The sequence below is a fragment of the Microcaecilia unicolor genome, chromosome 5 (assembly GCF_901765095.1).
Source record: "Microcaecilia unicolor chromosome 5, aMicUni1.1, whole genome shotgun sequence".
NCBI classification, from domain to species: Eukaryota; Metazoa; Chordata; class Amphibia; order Gymnophiona; family Siphonopidae; genus Microcaecilia; species Microcaecilia unicolor.
In genome coordinates, this window is record NC_044035.1 from 255718254 (window position 1) to 255733004 (window position 14751).

At 44.8% G+C, this 14751-nt stretch overlaps 1 protein-coding gene across 1 annotated transcript in view; it reads left to right on the top strand.

The window, feature by feature from the left end:
• SPAG17 (sperm associated antigen 17) overlaps positions 1 to 14751 on the top strand; it is a 994731-nt gene that overhangs the window by 595394 nt on the left and 384586 nt on the right. The window contains exon 25 of the mRNA XM_030205033.1: positions 1231 to 1333. Within this exon, the coding sequence (XP_030060893.1) occupies positions 1231 to 1333 (103 nt within the window). The remainder of the gene's footprint in view (positions 1 to 1230; positions 1334 to 14751) is intronic.

The following is a 14751-nucleotide window of genomic DNA, read 5'->3' on the forward strand; positions in this document are numbered from 1 at the left end:
TCCCTGCCGGGATCTCTGGGAGTTGGAGTCCCCTGTCCTTCTTTCAGCGTCAGTCAATCCCCGCCTTCCAGGAACTCCACCCCCAGGGTACTGGGACTTCTGGGACCTGTAGTGAAGATTCCCCAGAGGGTGTAGGACCCTTCTACCGCTTCTCCCAACTCCCACCTCAAGCGCCCATGGAGGGTTCTCACAATTCTCACTGCAGTTTATTGCCATAGTTACAAAACTTAGACCCCCTTTTACTAAGGCGCGCTAACATTGGGCGCACGCTAAACATTAGCATCTCTAATGTTTAGTTAGCATGCGCCCAATTTTAGCGCACAATAAAAACATGAGCAAGCCTTAGTAAAAGACCCCCTTAGATTGTGAGCCCACTAGAGACAGAGACAGTACCTGCAAACCACTTTGGTTGTACCACAGAAAGGCAGTATATCAAATCCATGACCCTTTATTTTTTTTTAAGTTTTCTTGTGATTCTGTTTTTTTCTGCTATTATATATTAGTGATAGTCTGTCTTAAAGGAATTGAAACATGGCATGAGGTTGCCTGTACTGTTGTTCAGTGGTATTTAGTGTGTTTCTGATGGAACACGTTTGGACTGTGAAACATATTTGCAGTTTAGAAAACTGAGAGTACTTTTGCAATACTTTGCATTTTGCAGGATGTCATTGAGGCTAAAGCAGACAAGGCAGAAACTGTAATGGTGGCCCTGATATTCAGCCACACATATCCAAGTAGGAGAGGCTCCTACCCAAATAAATGCAACTCACTGAGGCCCTACCTGGGTTTTCAGTGGGCATTATCTGGTAATGCTGTTGAAAATCATCTCTGACTGCCTCATCACTTTCTGGGTAGTGCCAATGCAGTCCAGAGCACAGCCAAGGCAGAGACGGAGGTTATCTTGGTACTACCATTATTCAGCACCAGTACCAGTCTTTTGCAGAGCTGTTTTGCTGTCCTAACTTACACAGATAGTTATTTGGGTATCAGCATTGAATATCAGTGGTTCCTGGATAACTTCCAGCAGCTCTCCCCATTCACGTATATCTCTCAGTGCTGATATCCTAGTATCAACCAGTGCTGAATCTCTGGGTACAGATTTAAATGCCACAGTCAGCATTTGAATTCAAGTCTGACCACAATGTTTAAATATCAGAGGTGGGGTGTTGTAAGTGGATCTTTCATATTTTTTAAACAGTGTTTCATACTAACTAGCTTTATGTTTTGTAGATCGAAATTCTACAGGGTCCAGAAGATGCCACTGTGTTTCAGAGCTTGAATATATCTTGTCCCAATGGACTATTTGTGACTTTTCTTCAAGAAAGACCTGCAGGTTTGTCATAGGGATAGCATGTCACCAATTTAAACAATTGGCTTTTGTAGAACACAGAAATATTATCCTTCAGTTAATGGGGGATGTTTCATTTTTCAAAGCCTCATATAGATGTTTATACAGTTAATCCATATAAGATGAAGATCTAAGGCCTGGCTAATCTGTTTTTCCTAACCTTTTTCCTTTACTCTCCTTCATTTTGTACAGATACAGATATTGGAAATCAGTTGCTAAATATCCATTGTATAATTATATGTAATATGATTACTACTACTACTACTATTTAGCATTTCTATAGCGCTACAAGGCGTACACAGCGCTGCACAAACATAGAAGAAAGACAGTCCCTGCTCAAAGAGCTTACAATCTAATAGACAAAAAAAAAAATAAAGTAAGCAAATCAAATCAATTAATGTGAACGGGAAGGAAGAGAGGAGGGTAGGTGGAGGCGAGTGGTTACAAGTGGTTACGAGTCAAAAGCAATGTTAAAGAGGTGGGCTTTCAGTCTAGATTTAAAGGTGGCCAAGGATGGGGCAAGACATAGGGGCTCAGGAAGTTTATTCCAGGTGTAGGGTGCAGCAAGACAGAAGGCGCAAAGTCTGGAGTTGGCAGTAGTGGAGAAGGGAACAGATAAGAAGGATTTATCCATGGAGCGGAGTGCACGGGAAGGGGTGTAGGGAAGGACGAGTGTGGAGAGATACTGGGGAGCAGCAGAGTGAGTACATTTATAGGTTAGTAGAAGAAGTTTGAACAGGATGCGAAAACGGATAGGGAGCCAGTGAAGGGACTTGAGGAGAGGGGTAGTATGAGTAAAGCGACCCTGGCAGAATACGAGACGGGCAGCAGAGTTTTGAACTGACTGGAGAGGGGAGAGGTGACTAAGTGGGAGGCCAGCAAGAAGTAGATTGCAGTAGTCTAAATGAGAGGTGACAAGGGTGTGGATGAGGGTTTTGGTAGAGTGCTCGGAAAGAAAGGGGCGGATTTTACGGATATTGTAAAGAAAGAAACGACAGGTCTTGGCGATCTGCTGGATATGAGCAGAGAAGGAGAGAGAAGAGTCAAAGATGACCCCAAGGTTTCGAGCTGAGGAGACAGGGAGAATGAGAGAGCCATCAACAGAAATAGAAAACGGGGGGAGCGGGGAGGTGGGTTTGGGGGGGGAAATGAGAAGCTCGATTTTGGTCATATTTAATTTCAGGTGGCGTTGAGACATCCAGACAGCAATGTCAGACAAGCACGCTGAAACTTTGGTTTGGATGCAAGGTGAGATCTCAGGGGTAGAAAGGTAGATTTGGGAGTCATCAGCATAGAGATGGTAGGAAAAGCCATGGGATGAGATTAATGAACCAAGGGAAGAAGTGTAGATAGAAAAGAGGAGGGGACCAAGAACAGAATCCTGAGGTACGCCGACAGACAGAGGGATAGAAGTAGAAGAGGATCCACCAGAGTGAACACTAAAGGTGCGGAGGGAGAGGTAGGAAGAGAACCAGGAAAGGACAGAGCCCTGGAATCCAAGTGAGGACAGGGTATCGAGAAGTATGCTGTGATCGACAGTGTCAAAAGCAGCGGAAAGATCAAGAAGAATGAGGATGGAATATTGACCTCTGTATTTAGCCAGTAATAGGTCATTGGAGACTTTAGTAAGCGCAGTTTCGGTTGAGTGGAGAGGGCGAAAACCAGATTGTAGTGGGTCAAGAATAGCATGTGAGGAGAGAAAATCAAGGCAGTGGCGGTGAACAGCACGCTCAAGTAATTTGGAGAGAAAAGGAAGGAGGGAGATGGGTCGGTAATTAGAGGGACAAGTAGGGTCGTGTGAAGGCTTCTTAAGGAGAGGTGTGACCACAGCATGTTTAAAGGCAGCAGGGACAGTCGCAGTGGAAAGTGAGAGGTTGAGAATGTGATAGATAAAAGGAATAGGAGCATGAGAGATGGCATTAAGAAGGTGGGTGGGAATGGGATCAGAGGAACAGGTGGTACATTTTGAGGAAGAAAGGAGAAGTGTAGTTTCCTCAATAGTAACTTCAGGAAAGGAGGAAAGGGAATGAGGGGAAAGAGAGAGAGGGGAACGGACTAGTGGAGGGAGAGGTGGTGAGGTAGAGAAAGCAAGATTTATCTTTTGAACCTTGTTGTGAAAGAATTCAGCAAGGGTCTGAGGAGATAATGAAGGGGGAGTTGGGGGAGGGGGCACCTTGAGGAGAGAGTTCAATGTGGTGAAGAGAAGTCGAGGGTTAGAGCCAGGAGAGTTGGTCAGTTGGATATAATAATCCTGTTTGGCATGTAAAAGAGCAGATTGGAAGGAGGTCAGCATGAAATTAAAGTGTAAGAAATCAGCAAGGGCCCGAGATTTCCGCCAGAGGCGTTCGGCGGAGCGGGTACAGGAACGTAGGTAGCGGATATTAGAAGTCAGCCAAGGTTGGGGTTTTGTACGCCTTATAGGGCGGGTCATCAAAGGTGCAAGAGTGTCTAAGGCAGAGGATAGAGTATTGTTGTAAGAAGAAACAGCCTCATTGACAGATGTGGATGGTGCCACAGTAGAGAGGAGGTTTGAAACATGGGCGGATAGAGATGAAGGGTCAATATCGTGAAGATTCCTAGATAAATTAGATAAGATAGGACGGGACTGGGAGGGAGGAGATTTAAGTGTGAAAGTTATAAGATGGTGATCAGAGAGGGAAGATCAGAGGCAAGGAAACTAGAGGGTGAACAGTTGGAGGAGAAGATGAGATCAAGATAGTGACCATTTTGATGAGTGGGGGAGGTGGAGCATAGTTGGAGATTAAAGGAGGACGTTAAAGCGAGTAACTTGGAAATATAAGACTTGGAAGGATCATTAGCAGGAATATTAAAGTCACCAAGGATGAGAGAGGGGGAGGAAGGATCATGGAAGAAGGCAAGCCAGGCGTCAAAGTCACTGGGAAAGGATGAAAGGGACTTATCAGGGGGACGATAAATGACCGCTATTCGAAGAAGTAGAGGAGAGAAAAGGCAGATAGAGTGGACTTCAAAGGAGGAAAAACAGTGAGATTGAGGTGGAAGAAGGGGTTGAAATCTGGAGGAGGGAGAGAGACGTAGTCCAACACCGCCCCTGCGATCAGCAGGGCGAGGAGTATGTGAAAATAGATAACCGCCATGGCACGGGGCTGCGACTGAAGCAGAGTCATCAGGGCAGAGCCAGGTTTCTGTTATGGCGAGCATATGGAGGTGACGCGAGATAAAGAGGTCCTGGATATAGGCGAGTTTGTTACAGATAGAGCGGGCATTCCATAGGGCGCAAGAGAAGGGCAGAGAAGAGGAGGGGAGTAGAGAAATAGAGATGAGGTTAGAGAGGTCGCGGTGAGATCTGTAGAGTTGGGATAATAGTTGGTGAGGGGGGCCAGGATTGGGATTGATGTCACCGGCTGAGAGTAAGAAAAGGAGTAAAAGAGAGCGGAGGAGAGTAGGAGAGGTGTGGCCATGAAGGCACCTAGAGCGGCGGCCCTGAGTGGATCGGAGTGGACCTGGGTGTCACCCCGGAGAAGGCTGTAAGGATATGCAGATGAGCTGCAAGTCCTCCACAGCACCTGAAAGGCAGCCGGTGGTAGAGCTGGGCACCTCTCATCTGAGGAAAGGCTTACCAGGGGTTAGGCCGAAGCCAGCATTCCTCCCCCTGAGGGTCGCCTGATCTGTATGCAACACATATTCAGTTTTAATAGATCAAATTGATTAACTCAAGAAATACAAATCACCAGGGCCAGGTATTTCCTCCTGAGTCATGGAAGAGCTCAAACATGAAATTGCTAACCTTTTACTAATGATCCCTAACTTATCATTCAAAATGACCACGATGCCTGAAGATTAGAGGCAGGGGCCTAGCTACCATTGAGCAAGCCTGGCAAAAAGCCTTCAGTCTTCCTGCTGCCACATCCAGCTTTTTCTGATGCAACTTCCTCTGGGTAGTACATGGCAGCAGGAAGACTGGTTCAGGGCCAGCAGAATACAGTAAGCAGGGTATGCACGGCAGAGAGATGCCAACATTTGGGGGCACCAGAAATGGTGTGTCCTGGGCTAGCATATCTTCCCCTTCTCTCTACCCATGTCCGGCAGCTTCCTCATCTTCCCAGTGTAACTTAACATTTTTTTTCTAAACAAAGGGTTTCCAGCACGGATGCGATTCAAGCATGCTGCCTTCAGCCTCCTTGGCACTCTCCCTCTGCTGCCGCGGTCCGCCCTGGCGGAAGCAGGAAGTTATGTCAGAGCTGTGCTGAGGAGGCTGAAGGCAGCATGTTTGAATTGCTCCCATGATGGAAACCATGTGCTTAGAAAAAATAATTTTTAATTTAAACCGTTCAGGTGAGAGAGATGCCAGACTGGGGGTAAGGGTTCGAGGAGATGCCAAAACGAGGGGGGAGAGGTGAAGAAATAATCAGCTTGGAAAAAGGGGGTGGGTGAGAGAATGGGGGCGGGAGAAGAGAGAAAGGAGATACTGGAATGGGAGGGGTTGTGGCACTGACATAGTTTGCAGGGAGTCGCCAGAGTCCCTAGCACTAGCCCTGAACTGACCATTGCTGCTGCCGCCACCAGTCCATTGTAAGTTTGCAGGACCACAGGGGGAGGGGATAGAGAGATATGCCAGACTCAGAAAGTGTGATCTATGTTATTTCCTCCATACCCTACAAAAAATATAGAGTGTGTTTCTACACCAAGTATTCAATGCCACATCTGTATACCTAACCGGGTAAAGTTAGAACTTCTATTTATGCAGTTAGGTATGCAGGCACTGGCACTGAGCATTGCCATTGTCTGTGTAACATCTGGGACTGCTCTGACTCTGGCCCTGGACTGCCCTAGCACTGCCCAGATAGTGCCTCAGCTGCCAGTGCGAGTGTCACTGCCCAGTTAAGTGCAGCTGAATATTGGTGGCCATGTTGAGTATTGACCCCTTAATCTACTAAGTTTAGCTGAAATAGGGCACAATTAAGGAGTCTACATTTCAGATCTTAGCTTTTTTTAAATATCAGACCCAAACTCCTGAGTCAGGAATTACCACCCAAGAAAAAGACCTTAGAGTTATTGTGGAGAATATGTTGAAAGTTTCAGCCCAGTGGGCCATAGCTTCTAAAAGGCAAATAAAATGTTAAGGATTATTCAAAAGAAATCGAGAACAAAACTGAGAACCATTATGTTTCTTGATCGGTCCCTAGTGCAAACTCAGCTTGAATATTGTGTTCAGTTGTTTGTCCCATCTCAAAAAGGATATAGCAGAACTAAAAAAAAAGGTTCAGAAACGGGCAACAAAAATGATAAAGGGCATAAAATGCCTTGCTTATGCGAAAAGGCTAATAAGCTAAGGACTCTTCAGGTTAGAGAAAAGCTGAGGGAGGATGTGATAGAAGTTAATAAAAGGCATAGTTGGGCAGAGTTGGGGCCTAGCTATGCAGAGCTAGGAGAGTGGGTTAAATATCCTTCTCAAAGATCAGGCCCCCTTGGCAGTTATGTGTAGAGACCAGCACAGGAACGGGGTTTGTGAGAATTCTCTCTAGGGCTGCAGACTACCGTAGGGGTTCCCATGGGGATGGAAGCAGTTCCCGCGGGGGTCTCATGGAAGTGTAATCTGCACCTGCCCCAACCTCTCATCTACCGAGTACCAAGTTCTTTGAGTGCCACCTCCTCCTCCTCCTCCTTGCTTTAACAGTGCAGTTGAGTTACGTCTACCATTAACTCTCTCTGCTCCCGGGCTGATGTGCATACCTCAGCTCTGACAGAGGAATGAGCATCAGAGGTCACCTGACCTACTGGTACATGCATGTGGTGACTTCTCAGCACACAGTGCCAGCAAAACACAAGTCTTCTATGTGCACACCAGAGTGTTCCAAGTTCCAACTTCCGTTCCTTTCTTGCCTGCAGTGCTGCAGCTTGAACCTAGACAGAACTGAGAGAGCCAAGTAGGTACCATTAAATTCTTGTGGGGATGGGTAAGAACAGGTAAGATTCCAGTGGGGATAGGTTACATTCTTGTGGGGATGGGTAAGATTCCAGCAGGGACAGCTGTGGACAGGTTAGATTCCAGTGGAGATGGGTTAGATTTTTGGCCCCGTGCAACTCTAGCTCTGTGTTCCACTTCCTGGTGAATGTGTTTCCAGGATTAGCAGGAAGGGGGAAGGGCAGGAAGGAGTAAGTCCCAGAAGGAAGGCTAGGCAGGCCAGGTAGAAGTCAAGTCTTCTGAGAGTTGTAGACGTAGGTAACTTCTGTGCAGGAAGTCAGAGGCTGAGCATCTTTTTAGCCACTCTTTCAAGCTGAAGAAAGAGGATGAAGCTGGAAGTCTGTCCAAACAGAAGAAATCAAACTAATTCATTGGTGACTCTCATCAGCTATTGAAAGGAGGGTGTGGCTACTAGCTTTCAAACTTGGAACAGCCAGCATATTAAGGGAAGGAGAGAGACAGGACCTGGATGGAAAGAAATTAAGCTACATACACAGAGCCGAGAAGGAAGCTATGCTGTCTGTGTGGGGGAAGGGAAGTTAGCCTAGGAACATTCCCTTAAGTAATGCAGAGGTGTACAGCTGCCTACTCAGTAGAGGAAGGAAGCCTGGGATGGGGGGGGGGGGGGCGTTCATGTACAGAGCTGCATAGGAATGGGGATCGTGGGAATCCTGTGGAACCTGCAGGATTCACGCGGGTATGGAACACATTGGCACAGGATTCCCACGGAAGAAGTTGCCAGTGGATTCCTGCAGGAGTGTAGTCAAAATCTCTGGTGACTCAAGAATGAGATTTTGAATGCACCAAGAGAGGCAAGTGGAGCACCAGAATGAAGCTTGGAACATATGGCAAGAGGCAGTTAGAGCACCAGAATGAGGCTTGGAATGCCCAGAGAGACAGCCGGAACACCAGACTTGAAACACTTATTGTTTGAATAGTGAATACTATCCAAAAAACCACGGAAGACTGTTGGAGTTGGGAGGAAACAGAGGGCGGCGACTCTGCGAGCAACTAAATAGCATCGACTCTTGCAGGTATGGATGGGGATGAAGGAGATTAATTGTGGGGATGGGTGAGGATGGAACGGATCTTAGCGGGTACAGGTGAGTATGGGTTAGATTCCATTGGGGATGGGTGAAATTTCTGTCGATGTGCAACTCTCTAGTTTCAAGTCCCACCTGAAAAGAGGGCTAGCTTCATGGTGAAAAAGGGAGAGGTAACAAGAGGTCAGACTCCAGATAAATGTGTTTGCATGGGAGGGAAAGACACTAGAACAGCAACATTCCTGGTATTCTGAGAGAAAGTCTGGTCGCCTAAGGGATAAGGCACTGGCATCTTAAAGGGCCAATGAAGATAGCCAGTTTATTGCTTAGCTCTACCTCAAACTGTTGCTCCATAACAACCATGGCATGCTACAAGCAGTGAGCCTGCAAGTTACTGTCATGTTAAAATCACAGCAGTAATCTTCAGCGCATTGAGAAATATTACCCTTCTTGTCAGTGCCTGAGCTGCACTTGGCTCAGGGACTGACTGACAGGAAGGGTGACATTTAAAAAAAAATTGTCTTGTGATATCTGGTATAATATAAGTTGTATTTGGTTGCAGAGCAGAGGCTCTATGTTGTAACTGAGTTGGTATTTTCAATAAAATATACAAATTAAAAAAAAATTGTCGGCAGTCATCGCCTGATCTCCCTCCCTTCGTGTCCAACCCTGCCCCCACCCTTCCCCATGATATATAAAAAAAATTGGAGGAGAGGGGGAGGGGCATTTCAAGATGGCAGATGTTGCCTGTTAGCATGCATCGAGGCTCTCTGGATTTTTTTTCCTTTTCTGTCTTAAACATAATAGTTTTCTCTGAAAGATGCCTCATACAAAAAGGAAAGGGGTGGTAAAAAGCTTACCATCCGTGGCAGGAACCACCCAGTTAGTCCAGTCGACCCGCGATAGTTTTGCTACAAGCACACCCACGGGAGAAGGAGGCGAGGAGCCCTGCTGTGGGAGCGTCTGGAGGAGCGACGACTCCCCTGGGGCTAGTAACAACTCTTTCCTCACCAGATCTTAACCCTCCTCTGTGTCCTGCAAGCACAAGAGGTGAAGCAGAGTTTTCAGAAGTCTCCGAAGGGGGGGCTGAGGAATCCTCAACCGAGGGAGCCTCGCCCGAGAAGCCTGCAGATGATTTACAGCAGGAGCTATTAGCTCCCACAGCGGTAACCCTAGGAAGCATTTGGATAATGTTACAGCATTTGAAAAAGACAATTACAAAAGCTGCTTCGGACACTGCCTCTTTGGTGATTAAAGTTGATCTTTTGTCTGACTCTGTAGAAAAAATCAAGCAAGATACTGATAGCCAGAAAACACTTTTCCAACAAGAACTAAGTTCACTAAAAACTACAACTGAGTGCCTGATTAAGGATAAAGTTATTATCCATAACAAAATCGATCAGCTTGAAAACTTTAACAGGCGGCTCAATTTGCGAATATTGAATTTTCCTAAAATGGTAGAACTGAGTGCTCTTGAATTGTTTAAAAAATATTTGTCTGATATTCTCAACTACTCCTCTGACCATATTCCCCCAATAAACAAAATCTACTATCTTCCAATACCGCAAAAAAGGAGAGAGGAGGAAAAGAGAAAACCAGAGAATCAAATGCAGCAAGCTTCCGGATTACAAAATTTGACTGCATTCCTAGAGCAATCCTTAACCGAAATCCACACTCGCTCTACGATGTTGGTTTCTTTAGTCTTCGAGCAAGACTTGAACTCAATAATGAAGTTCTATTTTAAAAATGCTTTATAAGAATTCTTGGGCGCACGAATCTGGATTTACCCGGATGTTACAAGAGCAACTCAGGAAAAACGGAGAAAGTTCTTTGCATTAAGAGAAGATACCAAAGCACTGGGGGCCAGTTTTTTACTGGCATACCCGTGCAAATGTATGATAAGATATGTGGGTAACAAATATGTTTTCTATGAACCGGATCAGCTGAAAAGCTTTATTGCTTTAAAGAAAATTACCAAATGACTTTCGGGACTAGTGTTGAGTAAAGTAATTGTAAAATAGCCCGTGGTTTGGGTCCAGGCCTTATTGCCTATTATGAACTAATATGATATATGTTCTCCTCAACTTTACTGACCTCCCCCTCTAAATTAGTGGTCTAAGAAAAGAGGAATATTTACTTTAGAATATTTTTTTGTTATTTCAGATAATATCTCTGTGTTTCTTGTACAAGATATATCTTGTGAATAAGGTTTGAAATATTATAAATATATAAATTAAAAAAAAAATTGTTCCACCCGGTATCTAGTGCTCCCCTCAATAGTCTAGTGCCCTCTCCCTCCCCTCACTTCCTAAAAATTCCCTGGTTAGTGGCCCCCCTGCCTCTACCCAACCCCCCCCCCCCCCAAAAAAAAAAACATTTTCCCTGGAAGTCTAGTGGCCCTCCCTAAACCCCCCTTTCCCCAATTACTAAATATTAAATCCCTAGTGCCTAGTGGCACCCTCCCCTACCCGCAACCCCCAGCCCAGGTCCACAGTTCCCATGCCTCAAATGAGACAAGAACAATTTTCACTTGCTCCTGCATAAATTTTCACTTGCTCCTGCCCTGTCCTGTCCGGTGCATCCTGGGATGCACTGGGTGGAGCCAGTCTACCATAAAAGGGAGAAATTCCCTTATATGGTAGACTGGACTACTAGACTAGACTACCACTAGATTACCAGGGAAATTTTAGGACGTGTAGGTAAGGGGAAGAGTCAGGTCATCGGGGAGGGAGGTGAAATACTACTCAGGGGAGCAATAACAGGTATCTGGGGCAGGGTAGAACGATTGAGGGAAGAGAGTGGGTACCGGTAGACAACCACTGCTCTCTACCAGCCCTTCTATATTGCCTTAGACCCTGCAAAAAATTCCCCACGATAACCATGTGTCAAGATTTCTCTCTCTCTCTTTTTTTTTTTGTAATCTTTATTAAGCAGATGCATGCCAGGGGATAACAAATCCACTGCATTTGCATGTAGTATGCTGTCAGGATTTCCGTGCAAGTTAATACCGTAAAACCCTTTCTGTGTGCATTGATATCCTGCGGTAAGGCCATATTAAACTCGTGCTAAGTGTGTGGAAAGTCTTGCACATTGGCGCCTAAGTCTGTGGTTGTGAGTTCAAGTCCCACCAAAGCCAGTATGGAAGCCTAGTGGCCTAATGGATAAGGCACTGGTAGCTTAAGCCTGGAGCAATGTTCCCTCTAAGTGGAGTGTATGAGCAATTGCTCATACATTTTAGCAGCATCGCTCACAGATTTTGCATGGTAGCTCACAAAATTTTTTTTTGTGTGTTATATACAGAAATGCATTGCTAATACTGGTGCTCAAAAATTGTTAGTTTTTAAAACTTGTTGCTCACATGAAAAAAACAAATTGCACACACCAGGCCACTCCTTAGAGGAAACATTGGCCTGGAGATGTTAGTTCAAGGCCTACAAGAGACAGCAAGGGAAAATAAATGGTAATACAGGGGATAATCTGGAACACACTAACAAAAGAGAGACAAGAAGAAACTCTTTTGTGCTGGAGTGAGCTCCCTGTACACAAAAACCCCAAAGGAACTTTCAGGGAAAGGAAAGGAGGTATATCTAAAGTCTAAAATGCTTGTATTACTTTTGTAAAGGGCAAAAGTGACAAGCCCTAAGTAGTGGAGGAGGGGCATGAGACCCTGTTGTCTCATTTGAAAAGCTAAAAACCATTGTGTTCATGAATGAGAGAATATTTATTTATTAACGCTTGATATACTGCAAAACATCAGTAATAGATATGGTTTACATAGGATAAAACAAGTTAAAGGAGAAGAAAGAGGGGAAGTTAGGAAGGGTTAGGACTGTAAATCAGGCATGGACGTTGTTTACAAATACCATCGTGGAAGCCCAGACCAGATGTATTCCATGTATTAACAAATGTGGAAAGAAGAGCAAACGACAGCCAACATGGTTAAAAGGCAGTGCGTATTACCTAGTAAAAAAGGTGCCGGTTCTCAAATGCTAGGCCACTCTTCAGGGGTGGGGTAATCACTGAGGGACCCATCCCACAATAGCCAAGCCCCCTGCAACCGGTCACAGAATGTATGACAAGGCAGGATTGGTGTGTAGAGCTTCAGCTCTTTCATTAAAACTTGGGGTCCATGGGTCAATTTTAGCAGACAACAGAAAAGATGCTGGTACTCAATACCCACAAGTACCCCCTCAAAAAAAGCCCTGTATAAAAGGTGAAGTGAAAGAGGCTATTAGAGCCAAGAGCATCCGTCAAAGAATGAAAAAAGGATCCAAATGAAGAAATTAAGAAGCAACATAAGCAGTGTAATCTAGATGCAAAGCATTGATAAAGAAAACTAAAAGAGAATATGAAGCAAAACTTGCAGTGGAGACAAAAACTCATAGTAACACCTTTTTCAGGTACATCAGAAGCAGAAAGCCTGTGAAGGAATCCGTTGGACCGTTAGATCATGAAGAAGCAAAAAGAGCACTCAGGGAGGACAAGGCCATAGCGGAGAGATTGAATTAATTCTTTGCTTCGGTCTCTACGGAAGAAGATGTAAGAGATCTACTTGTACTGGAAATGGTTTTCAAGGGTGATGATGCAGAGGAACTGAAAGAAATCTCTGTGTACCTGGAAGATGTACTGAGCCAAATTGACAGGTTAAAGAGTGATAAAATCATCTGGACTGGACGGCATATACCCCAGGGTAAAGAAATCAAACATGAAATTTCTGATCTGTTGTTAGTAATCTGTAACCTGTAATTAAAATCATCCATAGTACCTGAAGAGGGTGGCCAGTGTAATGACGATTTTTATAAAGGGTTCCGGGAAATTACAGACAGGCAAGCCTGACTTCAGTGCCGGTGAAAATAGTGGAAACTATTAAAAAGAATAAAATTGCAGAACATATAGACAAACATGGTTTAATGGGACAGAGTCATCATGGGTTCAGCCAAGGGAAGTCTTGCCTCACCAATTTGCTTCATTTCTTTAAAGGTGTAAATAAAAATGTGGATACAGATGAACCAGTTGATGTACTATATGTAGATTTTCAGAAAGCTTTTGACAAAATTCCTCATGAAACACCTGTGAAAATTATAAAGTCACAGGATAGGAGGTAATGGCCTTCTCTGGATTAGGAATTGTTTATTTGACAGAAAACAGAGGGTAGGGTTAAATGGCCATTTTTCTCAATGGAGGAGAGTGAATAGTGCTGCAGGGATCTGTACTGGGACTGGTGCTATTTAACATATTAATAAATATCTGGAAAATGGAATGAAGAGTGAGGTGATTAAATTTTCAGATGATACAAAACTATTCAAAGTTGTCAAAACACATGCAGATTGTGAAAATTTGCAGGAAGACCTTAGGAAACTGGAAGCCTGGGCATCCAAATGGCAGATGAAATTTAATGTGGACAAATGCAAAGTGATGCACATTAGGAAGAATAATCCAAATCATAGTTACCTGATACTAGGGTTCACCTACCCTCCTCTCCTCCTTCCTGTACACATTAATTGATTTGATTTGCTTACTTTATTTTTTGTCTATTAGATTGTAAGCTCTTTGAGCAGGGACTGTCTTTCTTTTATGTTTGTGCAGCGTTGCGTACGCCTTGTAGCGCTATAGAAATGCTAAATAGTAGTAGTAGTAGAGTCAGCACCCAAGAAAAAGATCTAGGTGTCATTGTAGACAATATGCTGAAATCTTCTGCCCAGTGTGTGGCAGCGGCCAAAAAAAGCAAACAGGATACTAGGAATTATTAGGAAAGGGATGCAAAATAAGACCAAGCATATTATGATGCCTCTATATTGCTCCATGGTGCCACCTCACCTTGAGGATTGCTTTCAATTCTGGTCGCCGTATCTAAAAAAAGATATAGTAGAATTTGAAAAGGTTCAAAGAAGAGTGACCAAAATGATAAAGGGGTGTCAAGCCCCTTACCTTGCTGGTAATGGCGCTCCCTCCTTCAGTGTAGGGCCAGGGTTCCCTTCAGCAGCACACGCTGGCATCTGTCGCGTGTACGCGCATGCTCCCCAGTTGGCTCGCCAGCGCTCTCGACCTGCAGGGCGACTCCCAGCATCTCTGCCCCGCCTCCTTGCTCCATGGGGATTGGATCCCCATGACTGGTGTCTTGGTTGTCCATCTCTCAGCCCTTAACCAATGGGCTCTCTCTTGTCTCCTCTGCTCTTTCCCTATTGGATGCCTGGCTGTTTCCCTTGCTCCCCTTCTTCCAATGCCTACTCTTCTTCTCAGCTGTTTCCAGTGAATGCCTGATGCCAGCACTAATTCTGTGGAACCCTTCCCTGCGTCAATGCTTCGGCTTCTACTTTGTGTAGGTGTTTACTTTGTTGTTTGCTTCTTCTCTATTTTGTCCCTCGTTGCTGACTTTGCCTGTTCCTGGATTACTCTCTTGCGTGCTGCCTGCCTAT